The 15,364-nt window shown below is 34.6% G+C and overlaps 1 protein-coding gene across 6 annotated transcripts; it reads left to right on the top strand.

The window, feature by feature from the left end:
* The first annotated feature begins 1,404 nt into the window (after window positions 1–1,404).
* LOC107415685 (uncharacterized) lies at window positions 1,405–11,165 on the top strand. 6 transcript variants are annotated; one of them, XM_016024060.4, is made up of 15 exons: window positions 1,405–4,564; window positions 4,641–4,769; window positions 4,854–5,045; window positions 5,141–5,193; window positions 5,349–5,667; window positions 5,813–5,915; window positions 6,000–6,215; window positions 6,845–6,955; window positions 8,060–8,256; window positions 8,373–8,588; window positions 8,718–8,993; window positions 9,086–9,233; window positions 9,351–9,484; window positions 10,184–10,270; window positions 10,348–11,165. In XM_016024060.4, exons 1-15 carry the CDS (start codon window positions 1,832–1,834, stop codon window positions 10,432–10,434), a joined length of 5,001 nt encoding a protein of 1,666 aa, XP_015879546.3. In that variant the 5' UTR covers window positions 1,405–1,831; the 3' UTR covers window positions 10,435–11,165. The 6 variants fall into 6 exon arrangements, with proteins under 6 accessions (XP_015879546.3, XP_015879545.3, XP_015879542.3 ...); XM_016024059.4 differs by having other exon boundaries at window positions 5,346–5,667; XM_016024056.4 differs by having other exon boundaries at window positions 5,141–5,199.
* Window positions 11,166–15,364: the final 4,199 nt, after the last annotated feature.

The raw sequence follows: 15,364 nt of genomic DNA, 5'->3' as shown, positions 1-15,364 counted from the left end.
ACTTAAAAATTTTAAAAATATCTTAAATTTTTTGTGTAATCAATTATTTGCAACAAACTCCTTCCATTGTTGTTGTTTTTTTTTTTTTTTTTAATTAAGTTATGTTTATTTATTTTCACTTTTTAAAAATAAAATTTTTGATTGAAAATAATTAAAATGTATGATAAGGTTATCCATAAATGTAATAATAGCGAATTGTTTGGATGAGAAACTCATTCCCAATTTGAAGGAAAAGAATATTTAGCACTTTTTAGACTACACCACTCTTTTAACTCATGTAGGTTGGATTGCATTATTCCCAATTCAAGCCCATGTGAACCCTATATGTAAATTCCACGTGGATTTATAAACGAAGAATCTCGTATATGATTCCAAAAATTGTGCACAAAACAAACCTCTTCTTGTCGTTTTTGTTAATGCTAAAATTTTGTTATTTTTACTTCTTTTTAAAAGATAATAAATTTGATTTGAAACAATTAAGTGTACGGGAAATATTATTCTTAAACATACCGCTAATGGTTTGATGAAAATCTCCTTCCAAATTTGGTGGGAATTTTATTTTATTTTATTTTTCAGTACTTTGTAGGTCATGTCACTTCCAATTCATGGGTACGTAAATTCTCTTTATGGATTCCATGTCCATTTATAAATGGAGAATATTTTGTATTCCGAAGTTGTTAAAAATTTAATAGGAATATTTTATTATTGGAGTTAATTCATTTCATCAAAAAAAATAAAAATAAAAAAATAAATCGAAAGATCAAGTTTTTAGCATGTTGAATATTCTAAACTCATAAAGGGTTAATGGAAGTTTTCTATTTCCTTGTCAACCAGATCAGATGTGGCACGTAAGCTGGTTTAGACACATCCTAACCGTTGAAAACTATAAAAAATAAATATCTATAAGGAATCATTGTTATTATTATCATTATTATTATTATTTTTACAATTTAGAAACCCTTTTGACCAATAAGTACAAAAATTTGTTTCCTTATTATTTTTAGAATTAAAATCTCTTTACATGGCATAAATTATCAACTCTCATTTAAAATTTGTTTCAAGGCTATTAGTTATTCCAAAAAAAGGAAAAGAAAAAAGAAAAAAAAAAGAGGAAAGGGTAAAAATCTAATCATATGAAATATAAAATTTCTTTTGAAACGGATTATATAAAATATAATGAAAAAGTTAATAATAATATTATTCTTACAATTGAGAAATACTATAAAAAAGAATAAGCATAAAATAAGCCAAAAAGTAGGTAAAAAAGAAAGAATAAATAAATTTTTAAAAAGAAAAAGAAAACCTCGGTTACACTTTTTTTTTTTTCCAATTAATAAAATAAAAAAGAAAATCTTGGATGAAAAGACTTTAAATAGTTTCCTAGTCACACACATATATGATTTGCAATAATTTTTTCATTTTCGCTCTTAAATTTTCTCAGCAATCAAACAACCTCACCCTCCTTCTGTGGGTAGGTGGTGTCTGTGTGTCACACAGCGACCCGAAAACCCAAACCCAAACAAAAACCAAACCAATCAAACTCTGTTTTCACTCTCTCTCTCTCTCTCTTCGATTTCACCGCCGATCGCTCTCCGTCTCCGTCAATCGAACTTCTAAATTCCTAATTCTCTCTCTACATTTTCGCCTTTTTCTTTCATTTTCTTTCTCTAAAAGTTCACAAGTAAGTTTTCTTCATCCTCTCTCTCTCTCTCTCTCTCCCTCTATAGCTTTCTCTCTCTGCGTATATACATATAGATATAGCTATATATATATATACAGATATATATAGACGTATATATGCATGTGAATCCGATTGATATAGATTTAGGCGATGGGGCATAAGAAGCGAAACTCTGCTCCGCGTCCCAAACAATCTCCGGCGGCTTCACCGGCGGCGACTCACCATGCCGTCGGAGGAGCCGCCACCACTTTTACCGCCGATTGTCATACTCCGGCGGAGTCTGAACCATGCTCGAACGCTATCGTTCCCAATCCCATCGTTCAGGCTAAGATCGAGACGATGACGACGACGGCATCGGCGTTGATTGAATCGGACGGCGGTTCTTCGTCGCCTTATTCCAACATCAAGCTCGAATGCGACAGAACCCTAACGGCGCTCCGGCGAGGTAATCACACTAAGGCACTGAGGTTGATGAAGGAGTTGTGTCAGCGGCACGAGAACTCGCCTCACTCGGCCCTAGTTCACCGAGTTCAAGGCACTGTGTGTGTCAGAGTGGCGTCGATTATCGATGACCCAAACGCTAAGAACCGGCATTTGAGGAACGCCATCGAGTCGGCTCGTAGAGCCGTGGAATTGTCGCCGAACTCCATCGAGTTCGCGCATTTCTATGCCAACTTGCTTTACGAGGCGGCAAATGATGGGAAAGAGTATGAGGAGGTCGTGCAAGAGTGTGAGCGAGCGCTTTCCATAGAGAACCCCATCGATCCTGCCAAGGAAAGCTTGCAGGAGGAGAGCCAGCAGAGGATATCCACCTCGGAAGCTCGAATTGTGCACGTCCAGAATGAGCTTAGGCAGCTAATTCGGAATTCCAACGTCGCTTCCATATCGACTTGGATGAAGAATTTGGGAAATGGGGAAGAGAAGTTTAGGTTGATTCCAATAAGGAGGGCTTCGGAGGATCCAATGGAGGTGAGATTGGTCCAAGCTAGGAGGCCAAATGAGATAAAGAAGACCCCCAAGACGTCTGAAGAGCGTAGGAAGGAGATTGAAGTTCGTGTTGCTGCAGCGAGGTTGCTGCAGCAGAAGTCTGAGGTACCTCAATCGCAAAATGAAGGGGATAAGGCTGATAAAGGATTGGATTCGTCTTCGGGATCCGGTCAGAGAGCAGGCGGCGAGCGTAGGAAGTATGGCAATGCTAGGAAAAGTAGGTCGTCTTCGGAAAGGAAGGATTTTGTCAGGTCGTTCTGGAATTCTTTGAGTTTTGATACGAAGAAAGAGATGCTTAAAATTAAGGTTTCCGATCTGAAAGCCCATTTTGGTTCATCAAAGGATGGTTTAGCTAATGAGGTTATATCTGAAGCATTGTTGTTTGCTGAGAGTAATAGGACATGGAAGTTCTGGGTTTGCTGCCGCTGTAATGCGAGATTTGCAGATTCGGAGTCTCATATGCATCATGTGGTGCAGGATCACATGGGAAACCTCTTGCCTAAAATGCAAACAATTTTGCCTCAATGTATTGAGGATGACTGGAGGGAGATGCTTCTGAACTATACTTGGAAACCATTGGATGTGTCAGCTGCAGACAAAATGCTCAGAAATCAAACAAAATGCAGAGACTCTGAATTCGTTGAGGGTTTCTGTGAGGATCATAATGGGGATTGCAATGGCTGCTTCAAAGATGTATGGGATTCTTCATCTCATAAGGAAATTCTAGGAGACAGTCACGGTGATAGTACTGTTGAAAGCACTGACTGTGAGAAAATTGTGAGCATTGAGTGTAGAGAATGTGATGAACACAATGGGTCTATTCCATATTCTTCCCTTGCTTATAACTGGCCAATATCTGATGACTCTGAACGGGCAAGGCTTCTTGAAAGAATTCGTGATGTGTTTGAGGTGCTTATCAGACATAAATATCTAGCTACAAGCCATCTTAACAGGTTGATACAATTTACAATGGATGAACTACAGCGTATTGCTTCAGGTTCTCAGCTTCTTAACCATGGTGTGGAGCAAACACCTATGTGCATTTGCTTTCTGGGAGCTTCCCAGCTAAGGAAAATCCTAAAATTTTTGCAGGAACTTTCCCATTCTTGTGACTTAGCTAGATATTCTGGGAGTATTAATCCGGTGGATGATGCAAATAGTGGTACTCAAAGTCTAGAGATTAAAGAGCGGATTGTTCTCAATGGAGATGCATCATTTCTTCTTCTGGATGAATGTTTATTGTCGGCTGAGAGCACTCCTATCATTGGTCATCATGCTGCTACACCTGATGGAAATGGTGCAGCTTCTGCTATTGTCAGCCATGCAAATGGAGTCCTCACTGAATCCAATACACTGCTATCCTGGATATTTTCAGGCCCTGCTAGTGGAGAACAATTGGCATCATGGGTGCATACAAAGGAAGAGAAGACACATGAAGGTATGGAGATACTACAGATGCTTGAGAAGGAGTTTTTCCACTTGCAGACCCTTTGTGATAGAAAATGTGAGCATTTAAGCTATGAGGAGGCATTACAGGCAGTGGAGGATCTGTGTGTTGAAGAGGGTAAGAAGAGGGAAAATGCTACAGAGTTTGTTCATGAAAGCTTTGAGTCTGTTTTGAGAAAGCGGAGAGAATACCTTGTTGAGATTGAAAATGATGTGATGTTAACCAACAGTCAGATTGAGTTGGATGCTATATCAAGTGTTTTAAAAGAAGCAGAAGCTCTTAATACCAATCAGTTTGGATATGAGGAAACTTATGCTGGTGTTACTTCTCAGTTATATGATTTGGAATCTGGTGAAGATGATGACTGGAGAGCCAAGGACTATTTGCATCAAGTGGATACTTGTGTAGAGGTTGCAATTCAGAGGCAGAAGGAACAATTATACATAGAGGTTACTGTTGTTTCGGTTTTAGTTGCATTTGTTAGTTTAAATATTGACATTGATCCTTAGTTGTTTTACAATGCAGCTTAGCAAAATTGATGCACGAATCATGCGGAATGTTTCTGGGATGCAGCAGCTGGAACTTAAGCTTGAGCCTGTTTCTGCACATGATTATCGGTCAATTTTACTGCCCCTTGTGAAGTCGTATTTGAGGGTCTGTATTGAATGAGTTACTTTTTGCCATATTCATCAGCTTTTCTTAACCTCACGGTATGCATATTTGTATTCTCTTTTAAAGGCACATTTAGAAGATCTGGCGGAGAAAGATGCCACTGAAAAGTCTGACGCTGCAAGAGAAGCATTTTTAGCGGAACTTGCTCTTGATTCTAAGAAGGGTGTCAAAGGAGGAAATGATTTTTCAAGGCATACACAAGAAAAGTCAAAGGATAAGAAAAAGAACAAGGAGTATAAGAAAGCTAAAGATTCAAAGGTTTCTATTCGTGGTCTGGCTTTGTATCAAACTTGGTGGGAGTAAATATTTGTACAAAATCCTTGATGGTGATATAATATTTTATTATTCTGCAGGCTCCTGGTATTTCTGAGCAGCACATATTTCATGATGAGACTTGTGAACCGGTGTATGGGTATACTCTGCATTCTCATCTTCTCTCGTTTTTGAATTGCTTTCATTGTTTACGCACATTAATATTGGATTGTGTGTGATGATTGTTTACAATGGTATAATCTGTTACTCTCTATTTTTAATGTGCATTTAATGTCTCTCTTGCAGCAGTTCAATTCCAGTTGCAACTGATGGAGACCATCCTGATTCTGAGATTGTTAATTCTTTGAATGGTGATGACTTTAAACAAGAGGAAGAGGAATTTAGACGTAGAGTTGAACTTGAAGCGTTGGAAAGAAAGCTTGAAGAGACTTTGGAGTATCAAAGACGAATTGAGAAAGAGGCTAAACAGAAGCACCTTGCTGAGCAGCATAAGAAATCTTCTTGTTTGCATTCAGAGAAGGCGGACGATGGGCTGCTGAATAATGTGTATTTAAAGTGTGCCCCTGTTGATTCAGGTGTACAAGAGCAGTCTAAACCTTTTGTACAGGTATTTGGTTGTGACCTTATTGTGTTGTGCTTGATGTTCCTGTGACTCATTTTCCATGTTCAACTGGAATGTTAGATTGGGTTTTGAAGATTGAATGCTGTTGAATAGAGGCATTGTTATTCAATAATAAAATTTCACCTTTTAGCAGCAGTTGGATCATAAGAATGGGATCCCAAACAATTTTGAAGGCATGCCTTTAAAGACTCCAAATGGTTCTGCGGTGATGAAATCTTCAACTGTTTTACAAGGTTGGTAATTAGTAGGATTCTCCATGTGAGACTGGGAAAGATTTAAATTTTGGAGACTTTTTCATTCTTTTTGTCCTTGAGCAGGCCTACCAAATGGGGGAGTTTCAGAGGATGGTTATTTGCCTTCTGATCGACGGACAGGAAGGAGAAGTAGAAGGCAGAGGAATTCTGCCAAAATTTCTGATGGAAAGCATCAAAAAATCTCTTCCAACAAGGAAAATATGGAAATCAGGAGTTTACAACTTCAGGGTCGCCTGAAAGAGCAAGCTACATCCCATGACAATGCCCTTGCTGATGGCAGTACGTATAGACTTTAATTGGATGTATTTCAATTTGTACTTTACTTGTTCAACTACTGTCTGATTACAATAAATGATGTGCAATATTCCTCCTTGAACATTTTTTATACTTTTTTTTTCTCATCATGTGTGAGCTATGGCATAATGTTAGAATGATCCGTTCTTTTTGTTAGGGTTTGATGAAATTGACTGTTTTTGGAACAAAATGGTTAAAAATTGAAAGAGAGCATGAACAATAAATTGTTTCATTTTTAATTTTTTCCAATTTTGTTTGTAAATAGCTATTATTTAGACACTTGTGATATATATATGCCATCTATTTGAATGCTAGTTAGTCATTTTTATTAAGCTTCATCAAAAATATGTGGGAGGACCAATTTGACATTATGCTATATATTGGACTTGAAATTATGCCATAGATGACAGTTGAATAAGTCCAGGGGATATATTGAAACATGGTGAAAGCTTGGAGGGCGGTGGGTTGGGGTCTTTCTTGGAAAAGTCTTATTATTATCTTTCTATAAGATGCGCAGTAAAATTGTGGGTCACTCTGCAACATAGGACTAATCTATTTTTTTGGTAGTCAATGTGGAAGTAATTTGATGATCAGTTTTTAATTATTCAAACCAGTTATTCCAGTTTCGGGAGACAATGGAACAAAGTCATTGAGACAGCTACAAGCAGAAGATGATGAAGAAAGGTTCCAAGCTGACCTTAAAAAGGCTGTGCTCCAAAGCCTTGGTAAAGCATTTTTTATCCTTTTTCTTATGTGAGCTTCTTGTTATCGATGTGATTTCCACATGATTAAAGCTTCATCTGTCATCTACTGTGGCATGCACAGCAAGGTTCAAGGGTTATTGACTTGCTCACTACAGTTATACCTTTTATGAACCTGTCAAAGGATGATGCCATTTGTCTTTTTCAAAGATGATGTTGATCACTTAGTTTAGGAGCTTTGGGTACATCTAGTGTATCTGCATATGCTTGTATGATACTATTTTTTTTTGGATGTTATCAATGGCAAATTTTCATTATTATTTATTTAAATATCAACAACTAGAAAATGATTTTTTTTTTTTTTTTTTTTTTTTTTTTGTTATGCAACTTTTTAAGTATAAATGTGGTTATGTAAGTAAAAGCGATCAGAATTGAAACAAACTGTGTTTTATTAGGAGGGATCAAACCATTAGAACAAATCTACAGGCCATCACCTTCTTTGGCCAGATATTCCAACCTTTTCACATTCACAGTTCATTGCGTTCTTTACTGTAAGAATCTAAGTAAATATGTTTGCTGGTTTTTCCATCTGCACTTTATTATGCTCTTGCCAGTGGCATTGTACATGCTCTTTCGCCAATTAAGGCAAATACTGCACTTCATGAAAGAGTCGCTGGTACCTTAACCAGGTTTTATCCTTGTAATTATTATAAATATTAAGTAGTAATATTGTTGGCAACACTGAGGACTTTTTTGGTCAAGTAAATGTGAAATAGTAATTTGGTTTTTGGAGTTAAACTCTCACCAACATGCATAGATACACTGACAGCAGATGTGATACTCATGAAATATGACTAGCAGACTGGATATATGTGGAAATACTAATATAGTTAAGGTTTCTAAATTGAGGTATATGACAGTAGTTGACCATTGAGTCATTAATCTTGATGGCACAATCTCTATTGGAGTTTAAACTTCTGGCCATTTGGTTGATCATGGGCTTAATCTTATATTGCTATTTACTGTAATTGCATTCGTTTACTGGCTCAAGAGCATTTAGTATTTCTTGCCTCTTTTTTTTGTAGTAATGTATCGACTGCCTAACATTGTATTTCTGCTGTTTCTTAGATGATCTCCAAGCACAACATAAAGTGCCCTTAGTTTCAAAATTGAAGACACCACATGGGATTTCAGGGGATGTAGATAACAGAGGCATTTCTCCTAGTGATGTGACAATTAACAATGTGAATGGAGGTGATGTATATGGTACAGGTTTGAAGAATGAAGTTGGTGAATACAACTGCTTTCTAAATGTTATCATACAGGTTGGTGTTACATGATGAGTTTGTTGTCAAAATTTTGATCTTGGTGCACCTTTAATTGTATTTCATATTGATAAGATCCTTTTTATCTTGATGTTGCCTTCATTTTATGAATTCAGTCCTTATGGCATATTAGACGGTTTCGAGATGAGTTCCTTGGGAGATCAACATCTGAACATGTCCATGTGGGTGATCCTTGTGTTGTCTGTGCATTATATGAAATATTCAAGGCCCTTAACGTTGCAGCTATGGATGCACCGAGAGAAGCAGTCGACCCTACTTCTTTGAGAACAGCTTTAAGCAAACTGTATCCTAATAGTAATTTCTTTCAGGAGGTAAGATCAAAGAACTCCAATATATATCTCATCTCCTAGAGCTTAGAGAATACTTATTTTCACCATATGCAGGTATACTGTGAAATAATTTTCTTTTGATAAGTTGTCTGAGATTGTAGCAATTGGCAGGCTCAGATGAATGATGCTTCTGAAGTATTGGCAGTAATATTTGACTGCCTGCACCGGTCGTTTACTCCTGGTTCAAGTGTTTCTGATACTGACTCACTGGAAAGTAATTGCATGGGGTCTTGGGATTGTACAAATAATTCTTGTATTGCGCATTCCATTTTTGGAATGGATATTTTTGAACGTATGAATTGCTATAATTGTAGTCTGGAGTCCAGGCGTCTCAAGTACACTTCCTTCTTTCATAATATAAATGCCAGTGCCCTCCGAACTATGAAGGTATCTCTTAGTAAGAAAAAACTTTATTCCATTTATTGTGTTCTTCCATCCTTTCTTAATCTTTCAACACCCCCCACCCCCCCATTATTTAGGTTATGTGCAATGAAAGCTCCTTCGAAGAGCTTTTGAATCTTGTAGAGATGAATCATCAACTAGCATGTGATCCTGGGGATGGTGGTTGTGGCAAGCTCAACTACATACACCACATTCTTTCAACTCCACCTCATGTTTTCACGACAGGTGACTTTTGGTTGTTGATAGCAATTAACTTTTCTTCATAAGAGAAAAGAAAAGAAAATAAAAGGGAAATAGAAGCTCTATGTGAACTGTATTTATACTTGTTTCTCGGTCTTGCAGTTCTGGGTTGGCAGAATACTTGTGAGGATGCTGATGATATTACTGCAACATTAGCAGCTCTTAATACTGATATAGACATCAGTGTTCTTTATCGTGGTCTAGATCCAAAGAACATGCACGGCTTGGTTTCTGTGGTATGTATATGTGGAGAAATCTCAACAATTATTTAATGTAAAAAATTATTTTGTGTATTTCAGAATCTTTCCCATGGCTATAAAACTGAGATTATTCTACAGTGGAAAATACTTGATAAAATTTTGCTAAATTCTTGCACTTAATCCTTTTGCCATGCCTAATGATTCTGCTAAATATCTAATGTGGTTTTCTTGGAACTTACGTTATATAAATTATACCAATTTGTTATACATGTAGACGTCCATAGCCAATTATACTTCCTTCATTAATATAGCCAATATGCTTGATGCTTCTAATTTAAAACATACGTGTGATGTTCAAGCATCCCCTATATAAATGTGTTTTACGCATTTTGTAAACAGTCATCTTGCATGCTTTTACCAATCAAGCACTGATATAAAAGCAAGAATTGATTACATGGATAGTCAAGTCTGCATTAAGAATAATATTATGCTAATTCATCGTTTACGGCATGCACGATATCTTTTAGGTTTCACTGTACTCTTGGTCCTCTATTTTTCCCTCATTCTCAAAGTTGGCGCTGTATATTTCTATTTCTTCAATTGATGCCCTTTATTAGCTGCTTCCACTTCTCTCTGCTATATAATTTAAACGTCTAATTCTGAATTGGTTAAAGGAGGATTTTTTATGGGAATAAGTTCCACATTACTTGCCTCTGATGTATGTTTAACTCTTAGGTGTGCTATTATGGGCAACATTACCATTGCTTTGCCTATAGTCATGAGCAAGGACGCTGGATTAAGTACGACGATGGAACTGTCAAGGTAAAATTTGTTGACTTTTGTTAATGCTTTGTCTCTTACTTTTGTTTTGTGTATTACAATTTCTAATTTATGTTTAGGTAATTGGTGACTGGGCTGATGTTCTTACGGAGTGCGAAATAGGGCATTTGCAACCCCAAGTTCTGTTCTATGAAGCTGTAAACTAAATTTTATTGGATCTCAAAACATTATTTGCCAAATGAGCAAATCAGGTTGTGTGAAGTTGGGGTGTCCAAACATTGTCTACTTCGAGCAGTGAAATCCTGCTTACACCACATTTCACAGAAGAGTAATATTTCCAAAGTTGGTTCCAGAGAAGTGTTTCAGTAGAAAGGTTCCAGAATTGTGATATAGAATTAATTAACAGTTTTGTGATATAATCAAAAAAGTTTTTGTAGGAGCAGCTGGTGCTCAGGGAAGTAACCATTGTATCAGAAGAGTTTCTTCCAAAACCAGATAATTGAAGAGCCAAAAAGTACAGTAGCTTCACCATACATGATCAGTCAATGTCCTGGAATTTTTACCTATTATTTCTTGGACATCTCCAATAAGGTGGTTTAGTTGATGTGGGGGAGAGAGAATGCAGGAATTACAAGAATGTGGCTTTTTGTTCATGCCGAATAGAAATGGAATTGGGCGGAGTCTATAATGGCAGTGGATTGTCAGTTGCTTAGAACATATAACAGTTGTAACAGGGGAAATTAGTTTTCTAGATTTCAAAACTATCTGCTTGATGTTATCAAAATTTTCTCCAAAATTTCCCCGCTCAAGTTTTTGAAAGAAAAAGGGTTTTGTATAGATGACATTATGGCCTCTTGGGTCCTTACAACTGTAGCATACAAGTGAAGTTGTGACATCATGCTAAATGAGGAAGTGAAAAAGTTTAGTTTTGATGCCAGCTCTACTGAATTTTGTGATTTCATTTCATTTAAGTCACTCATTCAGATTTCAGAGTATCATATCCGTTGTCATGGAATGTGATACATGCCAGGTTTTTCAAGTGCAGTTGAGCCAACCTATAGTTCAATTGATGGTGAATATTTGTTTTTTGCTCATTACTGTTTTAGCGTTTAGGTTTCATTGAAAATCCTGTATTGGACTGTATTGTTTTCCATTCTGTCCAATTAAACTATACTACTTTAAATTTAGCAAAATTTGGTTGAGTTATATATAAAATAGTCTAGTTTAATCCAATTCAGTTTGTATTTCAAGTGAACCATACATGAAGTTATGTTTAGTACGGGGTTGCGGGTTTGATGGGGCTTGTTTAGCAAAAAGTCTTGCTAAAGGTTCAGCGCTGTTATTTTATTTTATTTTCTGAAAGCATACGCATATATAGAAATTCATAACATAAAGATTCGGGAGAGGATGTTATCTTGCTCACACAGAAGCATACATTGCCCCACCAATAATGGTTGATTGAAATCCTTGGTCGCATGTAGCCATTATACAGTGCAGATTTGATTGCGTGGTGCTTTGCTTTTTAACTATTTATTTTTCCTTGACGTTGATTACCCACCGTCCTCCTTCCTGTCTCTTTGCATCTATTCTTACTATTTCCATTGTCCTATTTGCCTCTGGTCGGCTAATTGGCTGGTCGGACTTAACTCTCAATACATGTGATGTACCAAAGAAACAAAACTCACAATGCATGTAGTCCTAGGAAGTAGGAACTACTTTGAAAAAACTCTGCAGCTTGAACTATGGTTGGCCCAATTGAGAAATATACTGACAAGCTAGTCCCTCCTCTCCTCGCTATTGCACTTCAGTCATTGGGACATTGATTTGATAATTAATCGGAATAAGATTCTATAAAGAATAAATTTACACGAAAAAGTTAATAATTCCAATTTAGTACTTGAAAGGTGTTTTTTCTTCCTACGTAATTAAAGATCTGTGTCCGCGTATAATATCCATCCAATTAACCCCCAATTTATATTAGTCATGATTCAATAAGGTGTCTTCGCTTTCTTTTTTAATGCCACCTATAATTGAACAATAATGTTAAGAGTATCTAAAATATTCTATCAAGTTTTGTCATCTTAAATTTTTATCTCAGGTTTGTTTGGAATTGAATAATATTTCTTGAACATTAATAATTCTGAATTCAATCCATACACATAAATTTTTTTTAAAAATTCTTCTCTTATGTGTGTGTGTATATATATATATATATATATGCAAAGCAAGTTTTGGTGATTTAGTTTCCTTAATTGTCTCTTCTTATTTTTGAGGTAAATTGAGCATTATTTTGGATAAAAAATATGACCCCTTAGGGAGAGGGTATTAGATTTGGGTTTGAAAATCTATAAAGCAGCCCTACTAATTTATAATTACATATAAGGTTGTTTGAAGTTGAATATAAACTAATTAAATAAAACATTCAATTTATAAAATTTTATTAAATAGATATCTATTTCTACGATAATATGAGCGTCTCACATCAGATAATATATTATATGAAATTTTCATCCCACAACATATTGTTTACATGAGACACCCACATTATGATGGAGAATATATTTTCCTCTTTACTTTCCTAACATTTTAATATATTCAAATAAACGTGAGTTTCTTGCATACTGAAATTTGATTAATTGCTGATGATTTATCAAACAGCAAAGTTTGCAGTATATACTATTGCTAAATGACTGAACTTTCCTTGTAATTGCTCAGCCTCACTGGCTAATTGGTACCTAAAATATTTACAGGTCATGAGAGGTCTATCGTAACTACCATTTCAAGCTTCGATGGATGTAGCTATGAGCAAGTAATTGGCCTAGCCATATGTATGGGATTTACAACACATCTAAGCAAGGGTAACATTTCTAAAAATACAACTGCATTTACAAGTTAAAAATTTACAAATGTCCATATCATACGATATATCTATACATATATGTATGTCTATATGTTTTTTAAGTATCATATTTTTTTATATAATTCTTATTAGCTTTTAGATCATAAAAAGACTAATTTAAAATTTAATTAGTAATGAAATATGAATTTTATGATAATCTAAATATTTTTTTCACAAAGTGAAGCTTGTAAAATCTAAAAAATTATAAATTTATTTTAAAATTTTAACCTTTAAAATGAAGTTTGAAAAAACTATATAAATCTATATATATTTATAAATGTATTCATTTTAAAGAAAAATGATCACTAAAGAGATACAGAATTTATATGTATATATATCCTCCTCAAATGAGATACATAATTTATGTAAGGCAAAATTATCTCAATGAACACAAAGTTATTCATACTCCAAATATGTACGAGATTTTGATCTCAACAAAACAGACAAACATATATACATGAAAATCAACTGGGATTACCATATTGCTCAATTTGAAAATAAATCTAAGGCACATGATCCGCGTGGGGTTGTATGTCAAAAAGCAAATTAGTTACAGGATCTAAAGTGTAAAGAATTAATAATAAATTAAAATAAATATAATCCCTTATATAAGAAAAAGTAACCTTGATTGCATTAAATCTGTATTAAAATATTTATTAAATTTATTTAGCAAATGATATGTGTTTAAATATTATTGATTAAAAGTATTTATATAATCTAAATATAAAAAAAAAAACTAAAATAGAAAAAGTAAATTAAAAAAAATAAACCAAACTAAATTTGGTGAACCTAACTCTAGTATTATTGAAATCCTGTACATTAGTTCAGTTTTCACACATATAAATCAACATATACCAAATATATATATAAACAAACATGTTCTGATGTGGCAGATTTCGACTATTATTCTCTTGAAATGAGCTGGTTAGTTGGGAAGAAATTAATATAGCATATGAGAATCAAGGGTACTTTAGATTTGACTTTTAAAAGCCTTGCAAAATTTCTCTTCTAAGTTTTCCACATGAAAAACAAAAAAATGTTCAAAAATTTCCTGCCATATGAAAAATATTGTACTTTCAAGTCCATATTCAATTCACAGTTCATATGTTTTCAGATGAGAAACAGTATTTGAGTCAACGTATATACATATATAAATATGTACATATACCATATGAAACAATTGGTGGAATCTGAATCGGCGTAGATTAACTATTACTGATATAATTAAGAGCCAAAATGTACTAACTAATATCTACTAAAATCACTAGCTATAAGAAATTAAAATGCCATTGGAAAATATGTTAACTAGAAAAACCCTAGTTCAACAAAATATTTCACCATGATCAATATATGAAGAAAACACCTCAGCAAGCTTTGCAACAACTACGAAGACTATATAGCCACAAAAATGTTGCCTTTATCACAGAGAAAGAAAGCTATAATATTTCAGAACTATATATGTCTATTTATTTGCATATTTCATTAGTATATATTACCATGAAAAAAAAAAAAAATTCATTTATTAAATGTTTACTCAAGAAGATAAATCTCATGTACTAAAAACAAACTCCACTCTTTCAATAATATTATAGTTAAACCAACAGTTCCGATGAATAATAAAAGATTCCAAAATCGGAAAAAACATGATTCAATTGAGAAAATAAAGTACTTCACCAATAAAAAAAGAAAAAAAGTACTTGTCGAAGGCGATAGTCATATATAACAGACTCATCGTATGATAACCAAAGGCAATAACACTATTAATCATATTAATTGATAAAAATCTAAATAGTAATAACAATAATAATGGAACATATAGTAATCAAACAGAACAAAAATTACGTTTACTTGAGGGATCATATAAAAATAAATTTAAAAAAAAAAAAAAAAAACTAAGAGTGATGATGACGACCAAAACCTTAAAAAAAAAAAAATTAATTTTGCTAGCTTAATGATCTAGCAAAAATGATCGGACCGAGACGCTTGATTCCCCACCAGCCAAAGAGTTGGTAATTTGTTTTTTGGGATGTTTAACTCTCCATCTCTTATATGAAAAAAGATAGATCATATAGATCCTCCAATCTTCTTAACAAATATCAACCTTTGATCACTTTGGAGTAATATTTTCTCTCACAAGCCCTCTTCTTCTGTTGCTTCTTCGTCTTTTGGTGCTTCTTCTTCTGCTGCTTCTTTTTCTTCTTCTTCTTCTTCTTCGCTTGGGTGTGTTTGAAGGTGTT

Source organism: Ziziphus jujuba, chromosome 2 (genome assembly GCF_031755915.1).
Source record: "Ziziphus jujuba cultivar Dongzao chromosome 2, ASM3175591v1".
NCBI classification, from domain to species: Eukaryota; Viridiplantae; Streptophyta; class Magnoliopsida; order Rosales; family Rhamnaceae; genus Ziziphus; species Ziziphus jujuba.
This window is presented reverse-complemented; position numbering and strand designations above follow the sequence as displayed.

What these genes read in the sequence shown, in the direction of transcription:
- LOC107415685 (XM_016024054.4), top strand. Translation starts at nt 1,832, where the DNA reads ATGGGGCATAAGAAGCGAAACTCTGCTCCGCGTCCCAAACAATCTCCG. An exon ending in AGAAAGCTAAAGATTCAAAG is followed by an intron (nt 5,046 to 5,140) that starts GTTTCTATTCGT and finishes ATTATTCTGCAG; the next exon opens with GCTCCTGGTATTTCTGAGCA. An exon ending in CAATGCCCTTGCTGATGGCA is followed by an intron (nt 6,216 to 6,844) that starts GTACGTATAGAC and finishes TATTCAAACCAG; the next exon opens with TTATTCCAGTTTCGGGAGAC.